General features: G+C 43.5%; 1 protein-coding gene across 3 annotated transcripts in view; it reads right to left on the bottom strand.

The window, feature by feature from the left end:
* PCBD2 (pterin-4 alpha-carbinolamine dehydratase 2) overlaps positions 1–27,043 on the bottom strand; it is a 47,851-nt gene extending 20,808 nt beyond the window's left edge. The window contains exons 1-3 of one of the 3 annotated variants that reach the window (XM_065918580.1): positions 23,499–23,547; positions 22,778–22,833; positions 20,558–20,689 (exon numbers count right to left, since the gene is read on the bottom strand). In XM_065918580.1, coding sequence (XP_065774652.1) covers positions 20,558–20,647 — 90 coding nt within the window. In that variant the 5' untranslated portion in view covers positions 20,648–20,689; positions 22,778–22,833; positions 23,499–23,547. Of the gene's footprint in view, positions 1–20,557; positions 20,690–22,777; positions 22,834–23,498 lie in introns of all 3 variants that reach the window. The other 2 variants (XM_065918579.1, XM_065918581.1) reach the window with 2 other exon arrangements.
* Between the last annotated feature and the right edge of the window lie 88 nt (positions 27,044–27,131).

The following is a 27,131-nucleotide window of genomic DNA, read 5'->3' as shown; positions in this document are numbered from 1 at the left end:
AAAAAACCAAGCTAAATGTTGCCTTATAAACCAGTGCATACGAAAGTACTTTATATATATTTACTGCTATAAAATTAGTTCATTTGGCTTTAAATTAGCCATTTCTCTCAAATATAAACCACTTAAAGGTAATATGGCTTAATGGGTGATAAAAGTCGACACTGTGCACCTCCTTGATTATTTTAGGATTTAATTCATTTTTGAGTTGAGGAGAAACACTTCTCAATGAAAACAAGTAGGTCTTCTAGTCAGTTTTATTTCTATTCTCAAAATCAGCCTTCTAAAGCTACATCTCTAGCCATTGGACAGATGCAGCTCCTGGGCCCTCTGCAGACTAAATGCAGAAATCTTGAAGGTGGCTACATGGCAAGGGTAGCCTCATGACCAACAATCTTATGATTCCTATCCCCTTGAGAATGTCCACAGACACTTTTAGAAACAAAATCATACATGTGCTACTAACTGCAATGGAAGGCTGAGAACATGGTCAGCAAAATAAGTTACCAATTTCTTATGTTTCTGTTTTCTATACAGGATCTGAAAACAAAATCTTCAACATATTTAGAAGATTCAGAATCTCCCTAATACTCTGCTTCTGAAAGTAGGGACTGTACACATTTACCAACCACCTTCCTAGACTCTAGCCCTTCAAGGATCTTACAGTGTGGTGGAAGAGGGCAGAGAGTCAACCATAAAGACCTGGCAGGAAGTAAAGGAGGTAGGGAGGAAGCAATCAAGAGAGGCTGTGTGAGTGAGCGGTGCTGGACATATTCATCTTAAACTTTTACCCCTCCTCTCCACAGACACAACAGCAATCCAGATTCATAAGTAGAGTACCTAAGTTACCACAGGAGCTAAATTTATCCCAAGTAATTCACACACAAAAAAGTATTTCCGAATTGGTCATTAAGGCATTTTCTTTTACTGTTATGTGATTGACTACACCTGGTAACACACTAAATATATATAATTTTATCTTCACTCCTAAACATTTTTTCCATCACCACAACCTTTTCAGCATAATAATTCTTGGCCACCATTCCACTTCCTTGGTGAGGCTCAGGCTCAAAGAAGCTCATGGACTTCCCTCCAGAAAGGTTACCAACAGAGCAGAAAGTGCGCCAGCACTGAGTTTCAACTTAAAATGGACACGCCCACTCAGGGACACGCCCGCTCATGGACACGCCCACTCAGGGACACGCCCACTCAGGGACACACCCACTCAGGGACACACCCACTCAGGGACAGGGACCCTGTGCCCAGGTGCATACACCGCACCTGCAGTCCATGCTTAGGATTCTCTCACTCAGGAGCAAGATTAGTACTAAGGCAATTACATCTATTGAATCCAAAAGAGATGTTACTTATTTCTTAGTTGACTTAAGTTTGTTTACATGTCTTAAAAACAAATGTCCAGAAGGTTGAACTTACACTTTAATTCAGTTCTGCTCTGTGAGCTCAGTTTTCACAAATACAAAGAAATATGTTGTTACCGGTTTCTTTTTAAGGACCCATGTTCAAATGGGAGGACACTAAAGAAATTCATCATTCAATTCTTATTCGTAGGAACAGATTCTCTGTAACCTGTAAATTATTTTGATTTACAAGGAATCATTATTGTATTCATAAATGCTGGAAAGTTGGTGAACAACATGATATAATGACACCCCAAAATAATTTTATAACTGCAGGTGTGCAAATCATAACATGTGGGAGATGACTCAAAGGATAATGGGGAATAAAACAGTTTAGGAAGGGTCACATAAAGAAGGGAAAGAAGCGAGGGCATGTACCGCAATTTTCCAAGATGTCTTTAAGACCAAACTACTCGTTTAGAGGCAGATGCAGTGGAGCAGAGTCTGCATGGGCAGCAGAGTCAACAGTTACATTTAAACAAGAAAAGGCAAAATGCTCCATAATTTACAACAACCCAATCACATGGCTCATTCTTTTGAGGTTAAATGCTACTGACATAAGCTACACCTGAATCCAATCAGTGCAGAGACGCTGAGAAGATTCACACGAAAGGACTAAATTTGTCACAAATGGGTCGGTTTCCGATCTTAATGTAGCCAAGTTGCTTTACTCTGACCTCCATTGAACAAATCAACTTAATGGGCACTAGGAGTGCTATAAAACTTAACAATGGAGTGATTTTTAACTTTTAAAATATAGTTATGAAGCAAAATGTTGGATAGCTTCTACAATACTGGAAATCAAATTAAATCTAGATGTTTTTTAACAGTCTTGACAGATATAATCCTAGTTACCATGTAAATTTATGGTAAGCTGCTGTGATATTAGCCACAGGTGCTACTTTTAATATATGAGCCGCATCTGGCTGGGAATAGAATTTCTCAGAGGACTGAAAATGACCTCACTATCAGACAATGGAAGGGAAAAAAACAAGACCACTGTGGCATATAAAAAGCTGAAGATGTGGTCCACAACTAAATATTTCACATAAAATTCATTTTAACTCTGCAGTTGTAGGTTAAAAGATATTATGCTTTCAATATTTAAGAGGCGTAGATATATTTCAACCAAATAGGCAAAAGATTAAGAATGTAAGACAGTTATGAATACCCTGGCTACGTATACAATACTAGTGTTCCATCCTTTGATCAATGTCGGGAAAAATGATGCACTAAGACTTGAAAAGAAAATTCTTTCATGGTTCCCAAGCACACAACATGATTAGACACCACTAAGCATACCAAACCAAGATGTAACAACTACTGATCTCTAAGCGCCTGGCCAACATCACTGGTTGGGTTTTTAAAAGTTCTTTGGAGCCATTCATAACGTCCAAGAAAACATTCTCATCAGGTGAAATTTTTAAAAAGCATTACAAGTAATCATTATTTCAAGTCTGAGAACCAGCAATATCACTACAGACAAATACAAAGAGAAAACATAAGTTTCTCTTACCTACCCAATTCAAAAATAAAAAGAATATGTATAAAATATACAATTGTTCCCTTTTAAGAAACCCTTTCTGAACCACTCAAAAGCCATCATTTGCCAGAGAACTGGCAAGTGTGGAAATGTGATAGAGGATTTACAAAGATTTAATTTCCTATGAAATAACTCTTCCCGAATTAAACAAGCCTTCTTTATCTGAAAAAAAAAAATCTCTAAAAGAGAAACATTTCTATGAAAATATTCCCTACCCCATTGCCCTAAGCTGTGAGAATGTTAGCTATAAAGCCCTATAACAAAACATTTTCCTTCTGACCTTCTCAAGTAACTTGAAGGGCTTGATTTTTTAGCTTCAACAGATCAATGCAATCTAGATGACGACTTCTATTTACTTTAACAAATAAATGGATCTATGCCTGATTTCAGTGGGCATGAAGATCCTGGGTATCTTTAGCAAGAAGAACCTGGTATGACACCCTGATACTCTTGTGATAAATGGACAGCATTTATTAATATATGGAGCATTTAGAAAAGGTAGGCTCACCAAGCCTCATCTGTGCTATGAGGTTAGTTACGATAGAAAGGCACTGGTTAAATTAAACAGGGCCTTCCTGTTCAATGGAATACTCTATATATCCAACCATTAAAAATCATGAAGCAAAATATTTTACTGACAGGAAAAAAAAGTTCACCATGTATGAAGTGAAAAAAGTGACTGAGAAAAGTGTCCACAATATGACTCAAAAAATATATATATAAACATATGTACATACATATATGGTTACATATACATAAACATGTTTTATGTACATATATTTATATATAAACATATGTACATACACAGGAAATTCCCTCGTACCTCAGTTGGTAAAGAATCTGTCTGCAATACAGGAGATCCAGATTCAATTCCTGGGTGGGAAAGATCCCCTAGAGAAGGAAATGGCAACCCACTCCAGTATTCTTGCCCGGAGAATCCCATGGACAGAGGAGCCTGGTGGGCTACAGCCCATATGGTTGCAAGAGTTGGCCACAACTTAGTGACTAAACCACCACCATGTACATACATATATACTCACAAAATACGCATTCATGCGTATTGCTTCATAAGTGGGCAAAAGACATATTTTTCTTCGTGATACTTCACTGTGTTTTCAAAGTTACAAAACATACTATGCAATCAGGAAAAAAATGTATTTATTAATAAGCTAAACAAACCACACAAACCTAACAGGGTGCTATCATTCCCGTAAGAGAGAGTGGCCTGGTTAATCTCTGTGGGGTATGAGTAATCCATAAATGTTAAACCCTTCTATTTAAAGCTTACAGTTTTAAACAAATAAGAAGATGGAAGAGACTCATTTTCTAGCTTACATAACAGAATCATAGATGAAGACATTTAGAATTACAATGGCCTTCTCTTCTACACATTTGTATCCACAGCTGAATGGTCAGAAAGCTGGCATCTCTCAATGCAGAAGTGTATCTTCTCCATGCAGAGTTCTAATTTGCAAAGTTAAGTTTTTAGAGGCTCTCTGCAGACCTTCTACCTGAACATGATTTTCTCCTCCAGGTAGAAGTTGACCCCCAATCTACAATTGACTTAGGACAAATAACTGGTCAATCAACTAATGCTTTCAGGACAGGGCATGCAGAACCATGTAGTAATTTACAGGTCAAATTCCTATCAGTAGTTGCCTACCCTTTCCTTTAAAATATGCAAAGAACATAGTGCCTCTTTGAAGCCCTCCAAAATGAACACCATTTCTTAAATACAACAAAGAAACAGACTCAATTTTGAACAGCTGAGTTGTTCATCCAAAGGTCTAGGATGTTCCTAAACAGAACAATATCCATATCTTGAATTATTCCACAATCCTTCAAAACACAGACTTGGGTTAGAAAAGAGCTGTGGCCTTAGAGTAAGTAGGAAGCTGAACCTTGGAAGGATGGCTCATTGCTGCTTCCTCTGTGAATCTGAGTAGCTTCCTTCCTACCACTTCTAAACTGGGCTTCCTTTACCCAAACTCACAAGGCTGCTGGGAAACTTCAATGAAACCACCTACGTTATTTCCCAGGTCGCCCAACAATGAGCTACTAATGCCTAGAAAACGCTCACTGGTTCATAAAATACTTTGTGACTCTCCAAACTGTCAGAAAGAAAACTGACTTGGCTGCATTTCAGGTAAATAATGCAATATTAGAATTACCTGTCAATATTAAGAATGACCTTAAAGTAACATTTTTATATCAAAAAATGCTTACATTTAAAAATGTATCAAATTTTTAAAACTCTTCTATCTGGAAGACCACCAAGTTATGATTTTAAAAAAAGAAAGAAAGAAAAGAAAATCGGCCAAGAGGGCTGAACCAGTGGCTAAAGAAAAGGAAAGGGATCTGAGATTAAAAGAACTGTCTGGAACAGAAATGAGTGCCTAATTGATAACAGGTAAAAGGCCTGTGGCACTGTGACATCTGTAGGTCTTGGAAGAACCTGCCATGGTCCCTCAGGACACCAAGATTTATAAAAGTCTGGGTGTGTGTGGCTGAACTGTGGAGCCAAAATATCAAGTAAGTGCCAACCCCAGACTTTCCTTATTGGAGGTGATTTACTAGAGATGCCACAAGTGGCCTGTTTCTTTCTCCAACACTTTATTTATTTATTTTTTCATTTATTTTTATTAGTTGGAGGCTAATTACTTCACAACATTGCAGTGGGTTTTGTCATACATTGACATGAATCAGCCATGGAGTTACATGTATTCCCCATCCCGATCCCCCCTCCCACCTCCCTCTTCTCCAACACTTTAAAACTGCCTGTAGAACAAAGGCACAAATCAGTGCTGCTCTGCTGGGATGGGCGTCATGGCCCTAAAGAGCAACCCATCATACACAGCAACTTAGGGGCCAATAAGTTGGCCACGGTTCAGAAACATCATGTCTAGGAGTAAGGAATGAGAAGGAGAAGTCCCTGCTGAGAGTTTGAGGTAATAACCTGTAGAAGACAAAAAGATGAAAAAAACACTATGTTCCCCTGAGGCTAAGGGCACTGACCAGGGTCACCTGTAAGAGCCCAATCAAGGGGCTGCGTGGATTCAAAATACCTAGATGATACAAGGAGGGCACTGTGGGAGACGCTCACAAGCACAACCCAAGCCTTGGCCCTCAAGGTACTTACACGTTAGATGCACAGAGACAAAGCTAAGTAGTTGCATTCCTCTGTTACATGATCTAAGCTGCACTTACACCCTAATTCTGCCACTGGTTCTCTGTCAGTTTCACCCCTAGGCCTCATTTGCTTCATCCCTTCCAGTGCTAATGTTCACAGGTTGAGTATCAAGCAAAGCTGAAAGAAAACCACAAACAAATAAGATCACGCAAGTGCTGAATTACAGACAAAAAGGACAGGAGACTAACATTTGTGGCTACAAAGACTTATATAAGGCACGTGAGCGCCACTTCCTGTCCAGGCTGGCCTGCACCCACCACCCTATCTGAATCATCCTTCCGATGGCCACGGATGACTCCAGGATGCTTCATCTGTGATCATCTTTTAGAACTCACCTTACTTGGAGTGTCGGCAGAGCTGATTCCACTCTCCCTTTTAAAACACCGTCTTCCTTTGGATTCTGTGTACAACACTGGCCTGACTGTCTTCCTATTTCACTATTAAGTCTTTCTCAGTGATCTGCCAGCACCTCCTCTTCTACCCAACCCCTTAATGGATTGAGTTCTGAGCCCTCGCCTCTTCTCACACTACAGTTTCTGCCTGGATGATCTCATCTATTATATTGGCTTGGTTCCATACACATCTATGTCTCCCCAGTTATCTACAACCCATAAAGCTACCTTCTTGGAGGTGATTTAGGGATGTCTCATAGCAACTCACACTGAACAATTTCCAAACCAGAAACCTTGATCCCTGCACCCGAATCCTGGTCCTTTGCCCCACTTACCCAACTCAGTAAATGTCACTTCTGACCACTCACTTCCTCAGGTCCTTAACCTGAAAGTCGTTCTTAACATCCCCTGCTCTTCTTCCTCACCACCCATCACCATTCCTCCCTATTCAGGGAAACTTGGGTTTTCTCTTGATATTTTTATGCCCTGCAAGAGTTATGTGTGGCATCATTGGTCCCTGCTCATGTAAAGAACTGAAAGCAGCTCAAGCCTCCAAACCTTTCTGCTTCCCTCCATCACTCCCCAGTCTACAATCTCCCGCTGTGCCCACCCAACGATGATGTCTCACCTGGACGAATGCAAGAGCCTCCTTACTGTTCCCCTCATGTGACTTTTGTCCCCTTCTGCTTCCACGTCATCCTCTAAGTCCCCACACAGTGTGCCCACTTTCCATAACACTGTACCTCACCCTTCCTGTCCTCTTCCTGCCACCCTTCTGTGCCGCCACACTGTCCTATGTACATGAATGTCTTGGCCGATGCTCTAAGAACATTGATGAAGCCAAAGAGATGCAAACACCAGGTTCTTACTAGACTGTGCTCCAAAGTCATCGTCCAGTTTCTAACAGTAGTAAGGAAGAATGGTTACACTGGCGAATTTGAAATCACTGATGATCACAGAGCTGGGGAAATCATTGTTAACCTCATGGACAGGTTAAACAAGTGTGCAGTCATAAGTCCCAGATTTGATGTGATACTCAAAGATCTAAAAATATGGCAGACTGCCCATTTGGTTTCCTTACACTGACAACCTCAGCTGGCATCATAAGAAGCAAAACAAAAACGAACGAAAGAAAATTTTGATATTCTTTTCCTAGGGATGCAACACACACATGCAAATAAAATACCAAATGGACAAAGGAATAAAAAGAAAAAGAAAATGCATCAACTTATTGGTTCCTTAAAGAAGTCTTCCCTGACAGCTCTCCTCCAGCTGAATTTGGTTTTCCCATTTTTCTCTCCCACATTTTTCTCTCTCTTCTGCAGGAGAGGTGGTATCCACACCAACAAACTGATGCAGGGATTGCCTGGCTCAAACCCCAACTCCACTGTGGGGCCTTGGGCAAGTTCCTTAATCTAAACTTTCACATCCTTATCTGTAAAATGAGTCAAATATTCTCTGTGAAGATAGGGAGTTGTGAGGATTAAATGAATAAATACATGTGAAGTCCTCACCACATAGTGCCTGGCCCAAAGTTTGAGTGTTCATTAAGCATTAACAGTTCGGATGCTCCTTCATGGCACTTATCACAGTGGGCAATTATATGTGACTGTTTTCTCTGGTTACGCTCTCTCCCCCCTCCTGCGCTATGAGCACCATGGAAATGGGGGAAACGCCTGCCTTGCTCACCAAATCACCGCAGTGTCTAGCACCGTGTCTGGCCTACAGTAAGTGCACAGTAACTTTATTAGTGTTCAGTGCCTAAGATTTAAAAAAAAAAAAGCAAAAAACCTTTCTCAAAATGTGTAGCATGTGGTCAGATGGGGACAGGATAGGTGTAGGTGAGATACAGTGTAGGAGGGGGAAAAACAGCTTGGGAACGGCAGGAAAGAAATGAACCGAAACAGTCAGGGAGGAGTTCTAGCCCCACTATGGACACTACTGCTTCTGCTCCCCGATCCGTGGTTCCCCCGCTTCCTCAGTGAAGGGGTGACCAGGGTGACTCAGGTACCTTCCCGTTCTAATTTCTGACAGCCTCAAGAGGTAAGGTTAGAGACTGCAGGCGGCTCGGAAATCCTCTGAGAAGATGATGCCCGAGAAAACCTAACAGGAAGGAACTGGGGTTTCCTGAGCAGAGACCAACTTGGTCCAGTGAAGCAGCACGAAAGCCAATGAAGGCAGAGGGCCTAGAGACAAAAAGCATCAGGAGAAGGCCACGGCCCACAGGACAGTGCGGGGGAGCGGAGGTGCACCCGACGGGAAGCCGTCAGATCGGTTCCTAGTGACTGATCACCCAGGTAACTCTTCAGTTTCAGGTCTGGGGGCTTGAGAGAATGGTGGTCCAGCTGAGACAAACAGGCTTCTCTTAGGAAATTTCCTTGTAGGAAAGACAGAAAGATAAGCGTTTGCTTATAGAGACCTTAAACCTGAGGCAATGCTCAAAGAGGGAGAGAGTGCCACAAGGACCCTGCTTGCCAGCCTTCAGCCCAGCTAACTGAACCAATCTTAGGGCCCTACCACCCCCACATGTCACAGTAAGCTGTGCCCTCTTGCTCCTCGTCCCTGGCCTATGCCACCTGCTGACCCCTCCCCTGTAACTCCTGCCCTCTATAAAAGCTCTCAGATTTATCAAACACCTGCCCCCACTCCAGGCGGGCTTCCTGGATTACACCTCTTTCAGCATCTTAGTATTTCATATTTTAGTGCCTGGTTAGCATGGCAATTTAAAAGATCAACTATCCATATCTTATACAAGTTAGATGTTCCTCCTCCGCAACAAAACTGGCAACTCTTCTGGGCAGGGATGAAATCAGGTATTTCTTCTGCATCTTCCTCCTTCCAGGCCTTGGGCCTAGACAGTGCCAGTCCTTCAGTGGGTGCCAGCCCAGAGATCTCGCTACACTCACGATCCTGCCAGAGACAGGCCCTCTGGCTCTCGGGGGGAGACCACGTGGGGTCCAGCCCCGACTGGGCCTGCTCCGGGCACGTGGTGCACGCCCATGGCCAGGGCTGCGGTGGCAAGGACAAGGCATTTCAAGCCAGTCTGATGATGAATGATGCAGCAGAAGGCCACAATCCTGCCTTACTAGCTGAGAGCACAGGAGCAAACTGACTCATTAGGAGCATTTGCTATTTCGATAAGACTGATTTTAACAATACAATTAAACTATGCAGATAAACGTAAAGGTCTCCTTTAAATCACTTTCCACAACCTCCGATTGCTCAACAGTGGTATCTGGGCTGCTCTCACACAAGGACAGCTTTGTTCTAGCTGGTAAACAGTCCCTTTCTCAGAGAAGTATTGTCAAACCCATTTAAGGCAGAAGAGTAATCCAACAGGCAATCCCTGGAAAACAAGGAAAACACGGAAGAAATAAAAAAATAAAAACAAAACACCTTTCTATACCAGAGTAGGATCTAAAAACATTGCTAAGGGAACCAGAGATGAGTCTGGCACCTAGTAACTGTGAGCGCGATCTCAGTCTGGTTCAGTGTCCTTCTGTAAAATTCGGGAGACTAATTCTAGTGAATTAGTCAGAATAGCTCAATCCAGTCTAGATCAGAAGGGCAATGTGATAACAATAAATTACCTGCAAGACAGGGCAGAGGGTGTATTGCTCTGTTCTATGAAGGTTACATAGAAAAGAGCAGAACCCTGAGAGCTCAGAGCCAGGGTGAGCTCAGGCGGGCCACGGGCCTCCTGAGGTCGGAGAAGCGCTGGACACCACCTGGCCACAGAAACGTGAGCGCAGAACTGTTTTTGCTGCTCAGAAGAGCTGACTGGTTGATAAAGCCGCTTCATCAGGCACCCAAGGTCTGTATTTCAGAACAGCTGGATCCAAGTTTCTGTGTCACGGCTCTAACGCACCAAAACTCCACTTGACCAAACTCCTGCTGTGCAGACCTGAACACTATTGATAATAGCTGCACTGAAGCAATGGACGGGCATACCAAAGCAACACAGAAAAGAACATGACCAAAATATTTTTAAGTGATTGCTTAAGGTCTCCTTTAAATTATTTTCCGTAATTATCGAGCCAGCAGTCCATTGTTATTAATTCATATTCAGCCTATTTAAGCGGTACCAGCAACGCGGACTGAAATCAAATGCCTCGGTAATTTCCTAACTTTTGAGTGTTATTTTCTTGTCAGTTAAATTTAAAGCAGCCCATTTGTGACCACATTATACCAAGTTAATCTCATCTAAAGTGCTTCTCAAACCCTAACAACTACACTAAGGTTTTATACTAATGAAAGCAATTTACATAAATGAAATTTATGTCAATGCATTTCATGACAAATTTTTTATTTTATAATAATTATAGTACTTATATGATAACATCTGTTGATATTCACAGTCTAAACCTGGCAAAGATTTAAACCCACAACATTTTCCATGCATCATGTACATTATCTGTGAAAAGCAATAAAAAAAAGCAATGAATGCATTAATCATACCCATATCATCTGCAAAGCATAAATCTGAAATACCTTTCACGTCAGCTCAAACTGCTTTTTATTTTTTACACACCTGATTTTACGCCATCTGTAAAAGGGCAAGACAAAGACTTTTGAGGAAATTATATTTCTTGGCTGTTTGACTTTTACAAAATACTCAGGCAAAGTTGTGTAAACAGAAGATTTACTATACGACTAAGAAAAAACGATGCAGTTAAAAGTCCATTTTTATTAAAGGACGGTGTAATGACCACAGCGCTTTCTCATTGCAGTGTGGTGTCATATTTGCATTTTTTACACCTGTTTTACATTTCCTCTCGTCTATCTATCACATGTGTTTTTACAAATACACATCAGGCCTAAACCTATTCTATGACATAAACAGCAGAAGCAAGACTCTGAATGACAACATTTTAGGCTCTAATTTGCCTATCTTGATGGACATCAAACCAACATCCCAGCCACCACCTGACAACATCAGCGTGTCCTTCCCAGGACTCCCCAGGGCTCCAGGAACAACTTCAAAGTAAAAACCAAAAGCTTTACATAAATGTGAGCATCTCTACTCTCTACTCCAATGATAACTATGAACGCTTTCTCAGGGTTCTAACTGGCTAACAAAGCCCATCTGTGGGCACGTGTTATGAGCAAGCTACTGGTGTGATACTCAGACAAGTTTTCACTTTACCTGGCTCCTGGACACACAGATACTAGTCTGAACTTTAAAAGCACAATGATCCTTTCTAACCTCCATGGTGCTGAAGCCTCAGGAACATTCCCACTGAAGTGTTTCTCTACCTTCACCAGGCAGTGAACAACCACTTTCAAGAGTGCTCAGATGTGACATTTATATTTCTGCATTACTGACTCATAGCTTTGATGTGCACCAAGATGTGGTACACAACAATGAACAATAAAACCTGAACTAATTCTTTCGCAAGGACAGCACCTCAGACCTCCACCCACGTCCTTTGAGGGCCGTTAAGATTTTCATTAACAGTTGTCTGTCTTCTGGTATCAACAAGCCTTTGACTTCACTAAGTGTTTCAAAATGTTAACCATAAGCCTATTATCAAATTCCTCAATAAAACATCTTTACAAAGTAAGTCAGCGACAGTAACTTTCAACTGTTTTACAGGAGGAGCTCCGGGCACAGGAATAGAAACCATTTTACAAACCCCAAACTCACATATGGTGCTACCGCGGCTAGACACACAGAAACCTCCCCCCACCGCTGCCGCTGCCACAGTCTAGGCCATTCTGAAGGCCTCTCACCACCCCAGTGCCTGAAATCTCTTAATGGCAGCACTTACATTAACCAAAATGTGAGGAACAAGATATAGCACGAATAGAGCTTGGACTCCGCCCTGAGAGAGATACTCCACTTGGACCAGCTATTAGACTGAACCATGTACTAACAAAAGAGCCATTTTTGTAGGTTAAACCTGGCTGAGCACCAGCCAGTTCCTAAGAGTCCCTCTAACAAAATCGAATGCCCTGCAGGCAGGCCTACCTAATAAAGCATAGACAAGGTAGGAGCTCCTCCAGGAATGCAGAGAACTACACTTCTTTCTCACAAAGCTCCTGAATCAAAAGTGCTCTCCATCACCAAGTGGAAACTCCGTATCTCCTCCACCCAGAACTCTTCATTCACTCAAAAGGTACCAAACTAGGCCAGCTGCCCCACCCCCACTCTTTATCTATTCCTAATACAAGTTTGCTTCTGTGCTGAACAAGAGTGGTCCAGTATCCAAGAGCGAGAAATGGACAGCCTCCCCCGTGGTGGAGGGAGGCCTCTGATGCTGCCGGGACCACCTGGCTGCTGCCCTGGAGGGCTCCACCTGCTGGCATCTTGGGTAGCTGTTGCCTGGCTTCCAAAGCGTCACCTTCTGTACCTGCTTCCAAAGCATAAAATTTCCTCTGATTTTGTAAGCTTCCCACTTGTCCCCACATGACAGAGCCTAATAAAATGTATCTTTACGGATGGCTCACACCCACATTTCTAACTGACATTTCGTTCTTTCAATGCAGTCACCCTGCAGTTGCCAAACACCTCAGAATACGTTTACATGTCACTTAGAGACCTCTCCCTCCTTATGTCTACACGAAGAGAAAGAAAAGCAAAACTCCTTTACAAATGCCGACCCCACCCTGAGTCTAAGCACTCCAAATGTCGAAACTTCCTGCCTCAGCCTTGGCACTGCTGTGCTCAGAAAACTCATGGAGTCTCACCATTGCCTTTGCTTCGCCGCCGAGGGAAGACAGTGGGCGGATGGCAGCTGAAACCCATGGCCATTTCCTCCACCTATGCCATGAGGATCCCTCAGGAATTTTCACACCTATAATCACTTAAGTATCTGCACTGATCTGAGCTGCCAAATGCACGTGAACTATTTGGAACTAACCATATCTTGGAATAAAATGTCTGAAAGGGAAAAAAAAATCCCCTTTATAGTAAAACCTAGTATAACCCAAAGCATTGAGAAGTAGGTTTTTCATCCAGGGTAAATGAAAATCTTTCTAAAATGTGTGGTTCAATTTCTACAGCAATAAAATAAATGAATTCTAAAGCAAATTTATAATACCGTTTCACGTATACTCACCACATAAGCAAAGCATTTAAAAACTGTAACACCCAACAAAGGTAATCTCACTTCTGAAAGATTTATTATAAGTAAAATGACAAGACTATGTAAAGAACTGAAAAATGTTCACACCCTACTTAGCGAACAAAACAGAACATTTTTTACCTATATATTCAGCAAAGACCAAATGTATATATGCTAACACCCAGTGTGGAGTGAAGTCTCTTAAAGGAGATGCGGGTCATCAGCTCTGCCCATGATTCCCTCCAGGGTATAAAGTCAAGGCCTGGAGAAGTGCTGTAACATGGAGCACAGTGGGCCTCCCATAACTCCTGCTAAGGGCAGGGCTGCAGTGAGGGAGACATGGTCTTAGCAAGGTGTACACATGCATGTGGAAATGCCTACTCACAATAAAAAATTACAAGCCCACAGGGCTAGAGTGGACATCTTGTCATATCCATTTGGCATACACGGGGAACTGTACCTAGAAAATAAATGTGTAGATTCAGACAATGAGTAAGTGTATTTTAAAAGTTGACAGACATCACTTAACTGCCCTGCAAAGAATGGCACCCCACTCCAGTACTTTTGCCTGCAAAATCCCATGGACTGTGGAGCCTGGTGGGCTGCAGTCCATGGGGTGGCTACAAGTTGGACATGACTAAGCAACTTCACTTTCACTTTTCACTTTCATGCATTGGAGAAGGAAATGGCAACCCACTCCAGTGTTCTTGCCTGGAGAATCCCAGGGACGACGGAGCCTGGTGGGCTGCCATCTATGGGGTCGCACAGAGTCAGACACGACTGAAACGACTTAGCAGCAGCAGTAGCAGCAAAGAGGATGCATTTGTTGACACTTCGACTTCTTCACTCCCCATCTCTCACATCAACATGCACTTCCCTCCTCACCAGCTTAGACTCCAAGGTCCAACATTTTGACCCCTTATCTGCACATGTCCTTAGTTTCCTTGCCCCCTATTCCGCCATTGCACTCTTCTGGCAAAAGTTCAGCACTTGTTAAAAGTTTATGCAACTTAACGACAAAAAACAAACAACCTATTCAAAAATTGGACAGAAGATCCAAACAGACATTTCTCAAAAAAAACATACAGATGACCAAAAGGCACATGAAAAGATGCACAACATCACTAATTACAGAAAAATGCAAATGAAAACTACAATGAGGTACCACCTCACACCAGTCAGAATGGCCACCATGAAAAAGTCTACAAATAACAAATGCAGAAGAGGGTGTGCAGAAAAGGGAACCCTCCCTGTTCCTACTGTTGGTGGGAATGTAAATTGGTAAAGCCACTATGAAAAACAGTTTGAAGAGAAAAAAGAAAAACAGCTTGGAGGTTCCTTTAAAAAAAAAATAAAAACAGAGTTGCCATATGATCCTACAGTCCCACTCCTAAGCATATGTCTGGACAAAAAGATAGTTCAAAAAGATACACGCACCCCTATGTTCACTGCAGCACAATTCACAATAGCCAAGACATAGAAATGACCTAAATGTCCACTGACAAATGCAGGAATAAAGAAGATGTAGTGTATATAAAAAATGGAATACTACTCAGCCATAAGAATGGAATAACGCACTGGCAGCAACATGGATGGACCTAGAGGTTATACTAAGTGAAATGCGTCAGAAGGAGAGAAATATCACCTGCTATCACTCATATGTGGCATCCAAAATATGACACAAATCTATCCACAACACAGAAACAGACTCACAGACATAAAGAACAGATGTGCTGAGGGGAAGGGGATGGACTAGGAGTTTGAAATTAGTAGACACAAACTATTATATAGAGGGTGGATAAACAACCAGGTCCTATTATACAGCACAAGAAATTATGCCATGATAAACCATAACTGGACATGGAACAACAGACTGGTTCCAGATAGGAAAAGGAGTGCGTCAAGGCTGTATACTGTCACCCTGCTTATTTAACTTATATGCAGAGTACATCGTGAGAAACGCTAGGCTGGAAGAAGCACAAGCTGGAATCAAGGTTGCCGGATCAATAACCTCAGATATGCAGATGACACCACCCTTGTGGCAGACAGTGAAGAGGAACTAAAAAGCCTCTTGATGAAAGTGAAAGAGGAGAGTGAAAAAGTTGGCTTAAAGCTTAACATTCAGAAAACTAAGATCATGGCATCTGGTCCCATCACCTCATGGGAAATAGATGGGGAGACAGTAGAAACAGTGTCAGACTTTATTTTTGGGGGCTCCAAAATCACTGCAGATGGTGACTGCAGCCATGAAATTAAAAGACGCTTACTCCTTGGAAGGAAAGTTATGACCAACCTGGATAGCATATTAAAAAGCAGAGACATTACTTTGCCAACAAAGGTCTGTCTGGTCAAGGCTATGGTTTTTCCAGTGGTCAGGTATGGATGTGAGAGTTGGACTGTGAAGAAAGCTGAGCGCTGAAAAATTGATGCTTTTGAACTGTGGTGTTGAAGAAGACTCCTGAGAGTCCCTTGGACTGCAAGGAGATCCACCCAGTCCTTCCTAAAGGAGATCAGTCCTGGGTGTTCATTGGAAGACTGATGCTGAAGCTGAAACTCCAGTACTTTGGCCACCTCATGCAAAGAGTTGACTCAATGGAAAAGACCCTGATGCTGGAAGGGATTGGGGGCAGGAGGAGAAGGGGACGAGAGAGGATGAGATGGCTGGATGGCATCACCGACTCGATGGGCATGAGTTTGAGTAAACTCCGGGAGTTGGTGATGGACAGGGAGGCCTGGTGTGTTGCGATTCATGCGGTCGCAGACTGAGCGACTGAACTGAATGAACTGAACTGAAACCATAACAGAAAAGAATATGAAAAATAATGTGTATATAGATAAATAAAACTGAATCACTGAACAGTAAGAATTGATACAACATTGTAAATCAACTGTACTTCAGTAAAAGAAATTAATTAAGAAAAGAAAACTTCAGCCTTCATTAAGCCCGAACTAGCACCTTCTCCAACCCTGTGTAAAAATACACAGGATCTTCACCTTAAATGTTTGCCCATAAATCTCCAGTGACACTGAGAACTGCTCAGCAACCAACCACAGTTCAGTAGTTCCTGCACTGTCTTAGTCTCTAAGAGGACTGTTTCTTGCCTATTTCCCTATTTCCCCAGATCTCCAACACTCCTCCCTCCCACCCTGACTCATTCTTAGTTGATGACTTCACTTAAAAAAAAAAACGAAGCCATCGAAGGAGAAAACCACCTCTTCTTCCCAGGACAAATGTAGCAACCTACCTGCACCTGGACACGTACACTCAGCATTCCTTCCTATCACAATGGACGCAGCACACCTGCACCTGCTCATTCCAGCCCAGCCCATCCACGATGGTGCTCTCACAATTACCCTTTCTGGAGGCTCTCTGTTATCTCCAGCCTGAACTCTGATCTCGTATCTCCAGCTGTTGATTGACATCGCCACTTAGGAGACTAGTATCTCAAACCTGACATGTCCAACACAGGGATTCTTAATTCCCTACCCTGATCTCTGCCCCACTTTCCTCAGTCAAGAAAATGACACCGCCCTTTACCCTACAGCTTAATCCAGAGCCTTGGGATCATCCTTGACCCTCTCCTTCTCCACACATACAATCTGATAGTCTGGATTGTCCTACCTCCAATATAAATGAGAAATCCTTCGTTTCTCTCCACATTCCACTGCTACTGCCACAGTCTCCCGCCATCTCTTGCCTAGCCTATTACATGGCAACTTCCACACTGCCTGCTGCCACTCTTGCCCTTCCACCATCTGCTCACAGCAGAACAGCCAAGGTGAGCTCTTTAGAACATAACCCAAACCATGGCACTTCTCTGCCTGCAATTCTCCAAGACCTTTCTTTCACAGGATAAAACTCAAACTCCTTGTCAAAGTCACAAAGTTCCTGTGCTTGGCCCCTCCCTCTCTTCAACCCCTTCCCCCGTCTGTCCCCTCCAGAACGCTGGCCTCCTGGCTCTTCCATGGTCATGCCAAGATCCCTCCTGCTCCAGGAATCTGGTCCCTGCTGTCTCTTCATCACAGCGCTCGTTCTCTAGCTCCTCACGTGCTGAACTCCCTTGTATTACTCAGGCCTCAGAGTCCCCTCCCCAGGTGCTTCCATCATAAACAGTGTGCTCACCTCTTCACCCCTCTCCATCCCAATACCCTGCTTTACTCTCCCTCATGACTTATCACTACCTGCTGCTACGCCGCTTCAGTCGTGTCCAACTCTGTGCGACCCCAGAGACGGCAGCCCATCAGGCTCCCCCATCCCTGGGATTCTCCAGGCAAGAACACTGGAGTGGGTTGTCATTTTCTTCTAAAATTACACTATCTATTCATTTGTTTATTGCCTAACCTCTCCACTAGAACGGGAGCTACGTGCACTCAGAATAGTGTCTGGCACAGGGTAGGTGCTTAATAAATATTCGTTAATGAGTATTACATTTACAATAAAAATTAAACTACTTTTTATAAATTTAAATGCGTGTACAATTGTCACATTATGAATAAACTATACATGTGGAGAAAGACTACAAGAGGATAGGAAAAAAGATGGAAGTAGTTGCAATAGGAAATTTTTTTAAATTTATACCCACCCTATTTGAATGTTTTATAGCATTGCTTTATAATTTAAAATGTACCTTTTCTGTATTGAAAAGTAAGTGAAAGATAAGTGAGGATCTAACAGGGCCTAGCCTATTACATGGCAACTTCCTATTACATGGTCACCACTCTAAACATTAGTTGTGAAAAAGACAAAATCAGCCCAACACCTGGCAGCTGCCTGGACTATGATCGCCTAAGCCTCTAAGTTGCTAGAAGCCAGCCTGGCACTCACATCTAGGCCATGGTGTTGAAAATCAACATCAGACAGGATTGCCCTGTGACCATGAAAGATGAGAACAAAAATAAAACCATTCCTGTAAAAATGACTGTAATCGTGACAATAACAGAACGTAACACAGAGAACCATGGACACCACTCTGCAATATCTCAACACAGACAAAACATGAACACTGTCCAAATCACAAAATACCAAACACCCACCACCACCCCCCCAGGCTAATGAGAGACTGCTGCTTCTTTACCAATTTCAGCTTTGGTCCCACTGTAGTCCATTCTCCCTACAGATAAGATTTATTAAAATAGTGAATCATAGAAGAACCCATTTTCTGACAGCATCCAACCCAGATCTAAGCCCTGATCCTTAAAGACTCCAAAATCACTAGCACCAGCCCAAACCCTGTGGTAAGTTTTTCCCTACACCATCCTCCTGAGACGCCCCACAGCCCCCTGTATGGGGTGAGCGCTCTCCCTCACTGCAACAAGCAACAGCCCAACTCGTTCAGCTATGGCCATGTTCCTGGCGGTCTCTGGGTGGTGGGCGCTGACACTTGTCACGACATCAGTTGCCATTACAGGCCATTACATGCTGAAGTCACAGGAGCCTGGCTGGAAAACTGATCCCAGGACATAATCTCAGGGCTGGTTCTCTGAGTATGTGCCCTGATATCAGCTGATTTTTTGCCATCTGCCTCTTTCTCTTAAAAGGTGAGTGAAGATAGGGTTAAAAAAAAAGGTCAAGTTAACTAAATGTCCTGGTGAAAAATATTACTGTTAATCAAGGATGCCCTGCACAGCTTCCAAAGGTACCCTGAGCACAAGGCTAAGAGTGAGGCTGGATAACTGACTCATGGGCAGAGCCTTAGGCAACACTACTCAAGTACTTTAAGCCACATGTTCAAGCCCAATAAATTAGCCCAGGCTTACAGAAGTCAGGCTGTACACATGTAAGAATTTTAATAAGCTTGGAAAATGCTACCTAGAGCTTATGCACAAGCTTACTGTACCAATGGGATTCCCTGCCACCAGCCACAGAGTGCTAAGCCCCTGACAAGAGCCGTCGAGCACGTGGGGCAGCAGGGACAAGGAGCCAGCTTGGTCCAGGCTTCCTCAGGAGTGGGAGACACAGCAGAAGGCTGGCAGCCAGATGGATGGAGAGCAGAATGGGGCACGCAGCACAGTGGAGCCAACGGCATTTACTAGGAAAACATGTCGAAGGTTTCTTTGGTGGAAATCTGGTCCTCACACACCCTTCCAGAAACTAGCAAACACTGTAATCAATGTCTGCATTTATCCAATGCTTGTTTGTACCCAGAACTGTGTTAGGTACAATAGACAGTTATTTGAGCAAACATGGTCTCTGCCTTCTAGATGCTGACACCTAATATAAATAAAAACAATAAATCTGTCCAGAGGATTACCAAACTAACTGAACAAACATGGAACAGTCTAAATCATGGACCTTATGTAAATTCAGTGGAGTAAGAACTGAAGGGTAAGTCATGGGAGATGACTCTCTAAACAGGGTGGGGCCCTAATGGAACAGTTCCCCTGTTAAGGCTCAATCTTCAAGGTGGGGGCCAGCTTTCAAGAAAAGCTATAAGGGCTGGCTACTAGAGAAAATGAACCAATCAGAGAAGAGGGTGCAGCCTGGAGAATGATTTAGAGGCAGAAATGCAACTATCAGGAGAAAGAAAACTTGACAATCATCCAAGAAAACTAGGGGAGATCAGTCAAGCAGGTGTATGTTTCTCAACCGGTTTTACTCATGTCCCCTTGTGATAAATGTAAAAAGCTGACACTCCATTAATGTTATTTAAAATTTGAAAGGAAATTACATATCCTAACCAACACCAAATCAGAGCAACAGTGGTTTCAGAATCTGATTTTTCCAAATCACACAAATCATCCCCTTCCCCTAGAGTTGAGAATCACCCAGTTGGGTGGCAGTAACTGTCAACAAGGAAAGAATAACTGTCACTGAATTATTTAGGAAGAAAAGATTTAGATCCTGGATCCACAGGGTACCAGACAACCAGTACTAACAGAAAGAGTTACAGCCTAAGGTGACTAAAAAAAAACAAAACACCATGGCCCAAGCAAGAATATGTACTAATTACCTGATTAAAATTTTTGAAAGAGAATTCTTTGTAGATGGCATCTCTCTCACTTAATTCCAACCATCCTGCTTCTTTAAGGTCAAGTATCATCTGGCTCCTCTCCTCTGCAGTCAACTGGTGGGTACCTGCTGACTACGAAAAGAACACATTTAATACCTGAAATGTAGAGGTTTGGTTAAATTCAAATACATGTACAGCTCTTTACTTTATGTAGAGATACAGAAAAAAAGTCTTAAGGACAATGATTTCTAACCATCTCTGATTCCTTCGTTCTTAAAATACAAAGTTCTCAAAAAGAGATAAAAACAAGACTAGCTCTGTACAAAATAAGTTGCCTCCATGGTATGTGAGCTTATCACCCCTTACAAACGCCTCTAACTTTACAATTCAGCTTTCCTGGTTTCTTACAGATAAAGTTGAGATTGACTATTTGGACATCTTACCAAAGATCATAACCAATGGCCAACATTCCAGGACTTAGCAAACTGAGGTAACACACTCACCCAAGGAACCCTGCAAGCCCACCAGTAGAACCAGGATTAGAACTCAGGACTCCCAACTCCTGGTCCACTCTCTTTGGATGGCCCCACATCACCTCAGCAGCCTTCAGTCCTTACTCACATGGGTCTCAACTCTCTGAGTTCACCATCCCCTTTCAATTCTAGTTAAGACTCATCAATCCTCAGAGAGGAAAAAACAAATGCACATTTACAGGGGATTTGATCAAATAACTTCTGGGCGTTCACACACCCTCTGGGCTATAGGTTAAAGAGCTCTTGCTTTAGTGGCGTGAGGTGTCTCAGAAGCATCAGTAAGACAAACTCCCTCAACCATCTAGCCACAGCACTGCCCACCTGGAAACACTTGTGCACAACTGTCCACCTTGTTCCTACTCATCCTGGTGAGAACATTCCCAAACCCAGAGTTCTGTTAGTTAACAGGCCCACACTTGCCATGCTACCTGTTTTTTAACGGAAAGAACTCTAAGCAGCACGACAGACAGAAGAAAAGAACACCCTAGGAGAAGTCAGAAGGGGTATGTTCTCATGCTGGCATAACTGCCCACCAGTACCTCCTGTCTTACCTGTATGCTGGGCTACTACCTGCTCAGGTGAGGGAGGGACTGGCCCCAGAAAGAACGGACTAACTTAAGGCTTCCTTATCAAAGGGCAACCAGAGGCTGAGCTGGATGCTCTGCCATGAAACTTCAACTCATTCCCACTTCAGAAATCCTAAAACCCTTTATCAGTGTAATTAAGAAGGCAAAGTAAGAAAACTTATAGACAATCTGCAAAAAGGAAAAAAGGATGCTAATGAGCCAACTTTCTAGTTTCTCTTCCTCGCTTAGTCAGCTACCCTTCCCTACAACTAACAGGAGATAATGAGAATGCCTCTTAATTAAACAAAAACGTTTAAAGACTTGTTATCAAAAATCACATACTATTAAAAAGAGAAGTATCCATTCATTAGCTTTTCAATGACAACTGTGAAAAATTTCACAGAAGACCTATACAGGAGATTACCTAAAAATTTTAAACATTTAAAAATTTTAATTCAACTAAGACTATTTTGCTAAGGAAACAGAATTATCATTGAATAGCTGCAAAGAAAACTATTAACTATGCTGTGGGTTAAGCAGCAGTCACTGGGAGTCTGCGGAGCACACTCTGAGCTGTCTTCCTCCTCCCTAAACCTCCACATCTCCAGTGAGGTCCATGAACTGTGCTCACTACTGGTGTCTACCTAGGAATAGGAACACGTACAGAACTGTAAAATGGAGTCACTTCACCCATATAACACAAACAGTCCCCTTAAGGACACACACTCCACAGAACCCTTTGTGGTGGACTTAATTTTCTTTCTGTGGGAGCTACGCAGAGAGACAGGGAAAGCATAGGATTTGGAGAGCAATCTTCAATCCAAGCCTAGCTTTGTTACTTTCAGCTGCGGATGCTGAGTAAATCTCTTAGCCTCTCCGAATTGCAATGCTTTAGAGTGTGGATGTTACAACATACACCTGCCAAGATTTTTTAAAGGCTTAAAGAGATCTTAAGTGTGGAGGCACCGAGCATAGAGCCTGGCACGTGGCAGCCACTCCAAACGCACCTGTTTATTCACTCCTCCCCAATGCCACAACTGTACTTGATCACCAGCACCCTATATAGAAGTATGCCCTAGGACACGCCTAGGCGACAGTAAGCACTCAACTTGTGTTCTCACCTTAATGGCCACGAAGCAGAATGCTTATCTTCTCCATCATCGAGTCACATTTTTTTCTTTAAAAAAAAAATTCAAACTGCCAAATGTGTTCTAACAAGCAATGTAAGAAAATGAAACGGTGAGTTTAATACAACATGTGCCCACTGGGTGGCGCTGCATGTTAAAACTTGCCCTCAACTCAATCTACCCCCAATACGTTAATTCATAAAACGGGGAAACGGACCGGGCACCTATAGGGATTAAAAAAAAAAAAAATCAGTGTGCAACTCAAAAGATAATTTATTAGCAATTGCTCCAAAAAATTAACACAAAGACAAATGAGTTAATTCAACATGCAGGGCCCCGTTTACAGAGAGCGAGAGACGGTGCCTGCTCTCACCGAGCGCACAATCTAGATGACCCGACAAGCAGCTTTAGTCACATCACGAGTGAAGAATTTCCACAACTGCTTTTCATACTGACTTTTTTTTTTACACTTAAGTCGTGGTGGTTTGTTTTCCGGTTGGCAATTTCGGAGACTACGACGAAATTCTAAGCCAAGAGAAACTGGAAGATGCTACGGCCACCCCTGTCTCTGACCAGCTCGTCGGCAGGTGCAGGGTGCCCAAACGTGGCTACACGAAGTCCGGGCCCACTTCGGGGCCTGCCCCGGACCTTTCGCCCCTCGGCCGGCATGGCTGGGCCTCGCCCTCCTCCCGCACAGCGGGCCCTCGGCACTCACCATGGCTGCGAGGCTCTGGCTCCTGCCTCTCAGCGCCGCGAACCAGCGCCGCGTCGCTCCCCGCGCCCCCAGCGCCGCCGCCATAGCGTCGCGCCGAGGGCTGCCCGGCGCGCTGCCTGCCCGCCGCCCGCGGCCCCGGAGGCAGGGGCCGTGCGAGGAGCTCCCAGCAGCAGCCTAGACCGTCCCGCAAAGCCCTGCCCCGCCGCGCAGGCCCAGACGCGGACCGGCCCCGGAAGGTCTCCAGGAGCTTCGATGGCGGGCAGCCGCGCAGGCCCCCGCAGGCCCCCGCAGGCCCCCGGTGCTGTCAGCCCCGGCTTGACGGGCCTTCGGCGTCATCGCCGCTCGGGTGCCAGGTTTCCCGCCTGGTGCGGGGCGGGTAGGGGGCCGGCGCGGCTCTGAGAATGGACCTGCGATTCGCTTTCCGGTGTCCGGCCCTCGGGTTGTCGCTGCCTCGCCCACTGTCTGACCTCGTTGGGGCAAACAGCACTTGCGGGCTGGAGGATGTCGCGGACGGCGACAGGAAGAGATGAGCTGCAGGGGGGTCGGGGGGTGATTGGAGACCACTGCACTCTACTAGCGATTGTGGGACAGTGAACTACAGCGATGCAAACAGGGCCTTCTAAGTCGGGGAGCCACTGGGTGAATCTAAGCTCTAGTCTGTTCCTTAGCTGCCAGTGTCCTGGGCAGGCTAACTCATCTCTCTTTGTCTAGCTAAAATTATTTGGAAAACCTAGCTCACAGTGCTTTCTAAAAGGTAGCACACTCAATACATAGTAGGCATCCCGGAGGTAACATGTGGACAGATTTAGATACATTATATATTTGGACAAAAGGGGTAGTCTTTGTTTTATATATTTGTATTAGTATTTTATTCTTATCGTTCCTTTTTTTTTTAATATATATAATTCACATACCATAAAATTCATCCCTTTTAAAGGGTACAATTTAGTGGGTTTTAGTATATTCTTTTTTTTTTTTTTACTAAATAGTTCAAGCAAATTAATAATATGTTTTGCAGAGAACATAGGAATACACTCAGGAATATACTTTTAAAACTATGAGAGTCCATTTAAGTTCAGCTTAGCAGCTGGTTTTATTTCCCATGTAGACTTGAAAAAAACAAAACCTTTTTACCTAAAATAGTCTAAAATTCAAACTTATGACCCAGCCCATCTTCTTCACTCTTGCTCACCTGATGAAAACTCAGCAGAGGAATCTTGCTGTAGACCTTCATCAAATATCACTGGTCTCAAGGCATTTATCTGAGACATTTTGGTTTCCTTTGCCTGATGCCATACATGGATATATATGAGCTGGAACTGTAGATTGTATTTCCAATATTTACTTTGGGCATTTGGGATCATGAAAAATGTTCTACTCTCTTGCTCATTAAAGGGAGAACTGAGAAATTAACTGGTAGTTGTGAAGTAACAAGTTGGAGACCCCTCATCATTTGCAGTGGTTTGCTTTCATCATTTTCCTTCCCTAATATCACTGAACAAGACTGACACGTCAGCTCTTGTCATGAAAGCATTAGCAGCAGGATGCTGGTTAGGGTCCAGGGAGAGTGATGTCCACTGACAGGGGCTGTGAATGCCCTGCCCTAACATAGAGCTCTCTTACTAGGACCTAAGTCCCTTAGCAAAGATTTACTGGGCATGTCCTCTGTCATGGACACTGTTGAGAAAAACAGCCTCCTGCTCACAGTCTTTCACGTCCTGCTTGGCCACATGGACTAGGCCTTGGGCCTGGAACACTTCCTTACCAAAAAAGAGCCCACACAGCTTGCGCCAGGCTGATCAGCCTGTGAGAGCATCCTTCCTTGTTTCAGACTGAATGTGTGCTCCTTTGTTCTGCTTAAGTATGGACGTCAATGACCCTGGCACACATACCCCCATTTCAGAATGTCACATTCGGTGGAGGAGAGGGTTCTTCTGCTGTGGCACTAGATGGGTGCTCTTTGGCCATAGGCTGGGGGTGAGGGACATCCTTGAGCCATGAGGGGCCTATACACACTACTGGGGCTGACCTTGCTGTCTCTTCTCGTGAGAATAAAAACGCTGTTCTATCCAGTGCTAGACCGTGTTGTTTTCCTAGGTAACTCTAATACCAAGAAGTCAGGGACAGAAGTGTGGGCTTACATCCCTGGTGGCTGGCATGGTGATGATTCTGGCTGTCCTCCATGGAGTTGCAGCCCCCTCCTGGCACGGGTTCCTGGTATACAGTGTTCTCAACAGACATGTTTGACGGGTCTTGGACCACCTCCTTCCCCTCTAGTTCTCTTTCTCTCAACACCAGTGCTTCCCAGCTGACCCTCTACACTTAGACCTCCCTTCCAGGAACCAGCCCTGTTCCCTGTTTCCCTCCAGGGGAGCCTCTGTAGCCTGCCTCAGCTAAGTGTCAGAGGCAAAGCCATGGATCTGCTGGTCATCCTGGGAGCCTTTCCTCACCCTCCAGACTAGCACTGGGCCCTACTACATATGAAGCCATAGGAAAATTCCTGTTTCTTTGATAGGATAACTCCCACTCTGGGAATCTGCCACCAAGGGAATAAGATTATATACACAACCATAAATCCAGCAAGAGGACAGGTGAGGTAAGTAATGCTCAATCTATTCAAAGGCCTGTACTATTGCCATGGTTAGGAACACTATTACCAACAGTGAAATATTTATCACTTGTTAAGCAAAAGAAGGGAGAAAAGGATGCTATATCATGGCTACAAGTATGGGAAACAGAAAGACTGGAATGATATGCATACGATGGTTGCCTGGGCCATAGCATCGAGGCAGGACAGGGTTCCAGCCCACATAGAGGCTCTAGTGAATGCTTAAGTTTGAAGCTGGGTTCCACCACTGGAAGTATATAACGAAGAGCAAGTTATTTAGGGCCTCACTCATTTTCCAGTGGAGTCAACCTCAGAGAGCCACTGTACAAGATAAAGGAAATGGTGTATGTTAAGCACTTAAAGCAATATGTGGCACACATAGTAATACTCAAACATCATTATAAGAGATGGAATAACGAGGGCCTTTTTTTTCTTAAATATTGTACGTACAGATACACGTATGAAGGTTCAAATCCTAGATTCATCAGCGTACTATGTACGTAACCTAGGTAAGTTATTTAACCTCAATATGCCAGGCTCACATGTAAAATGGAAATAACAACGGTACTTTTCTGAGGCTATGGTCCCCTCCTGCCAGGGACTACCCCAGCCACAGCTGTCCATAGCATGACACATACATTGTAAACCCCTATCGAATGTTACACTATGGGAAGGAGGCTCATCTAAGGTTCTATTTTCACAGAACTTAGACTACCTTATGATCTAAACTATCTAAACTCCGAAAATGATCAGTATAATAGTAGTTTTTATGATGTAGTCAACTGTCATGTCTGAATTTAAGGGATCTTTTAGAAACAGTCTTTCAAAAAGTTCATGTCAATTACACATTATCTCTTTTCTACATGTGTCCTAAACTAGACCATAATCAACTGTGGGCAACAACAGTACTTTATATTTCTTTCAGCTTTCACTAAACCTAGCAGAAGGCCAAGAACATTTTAAGGTTCAGGAATGCATGCTGATTAACATCTGCCTTACCCAGAAACAACTTCTCAAACCACTTC

The sequence above is a fragment of the Muntiacus reevesi genome, chromosome 1 (genome assembly GCF_963930625.1).
Source record: "Muntiacus reevesi chromosome 1, mMunRee1.1, whole genome shotgun sequence".
Classification (NCBI taxonomy): Eukaryota; Metazoa; Chordata; class Mammalia; order Artiodactyla; family Cervidae; genus Muntiacus; species Muntiacus reevesi.
Note: the sequence above shows the minus strand (reverse complement) of the source record. Positions and strands in the feature narration are given on the sequence as shown.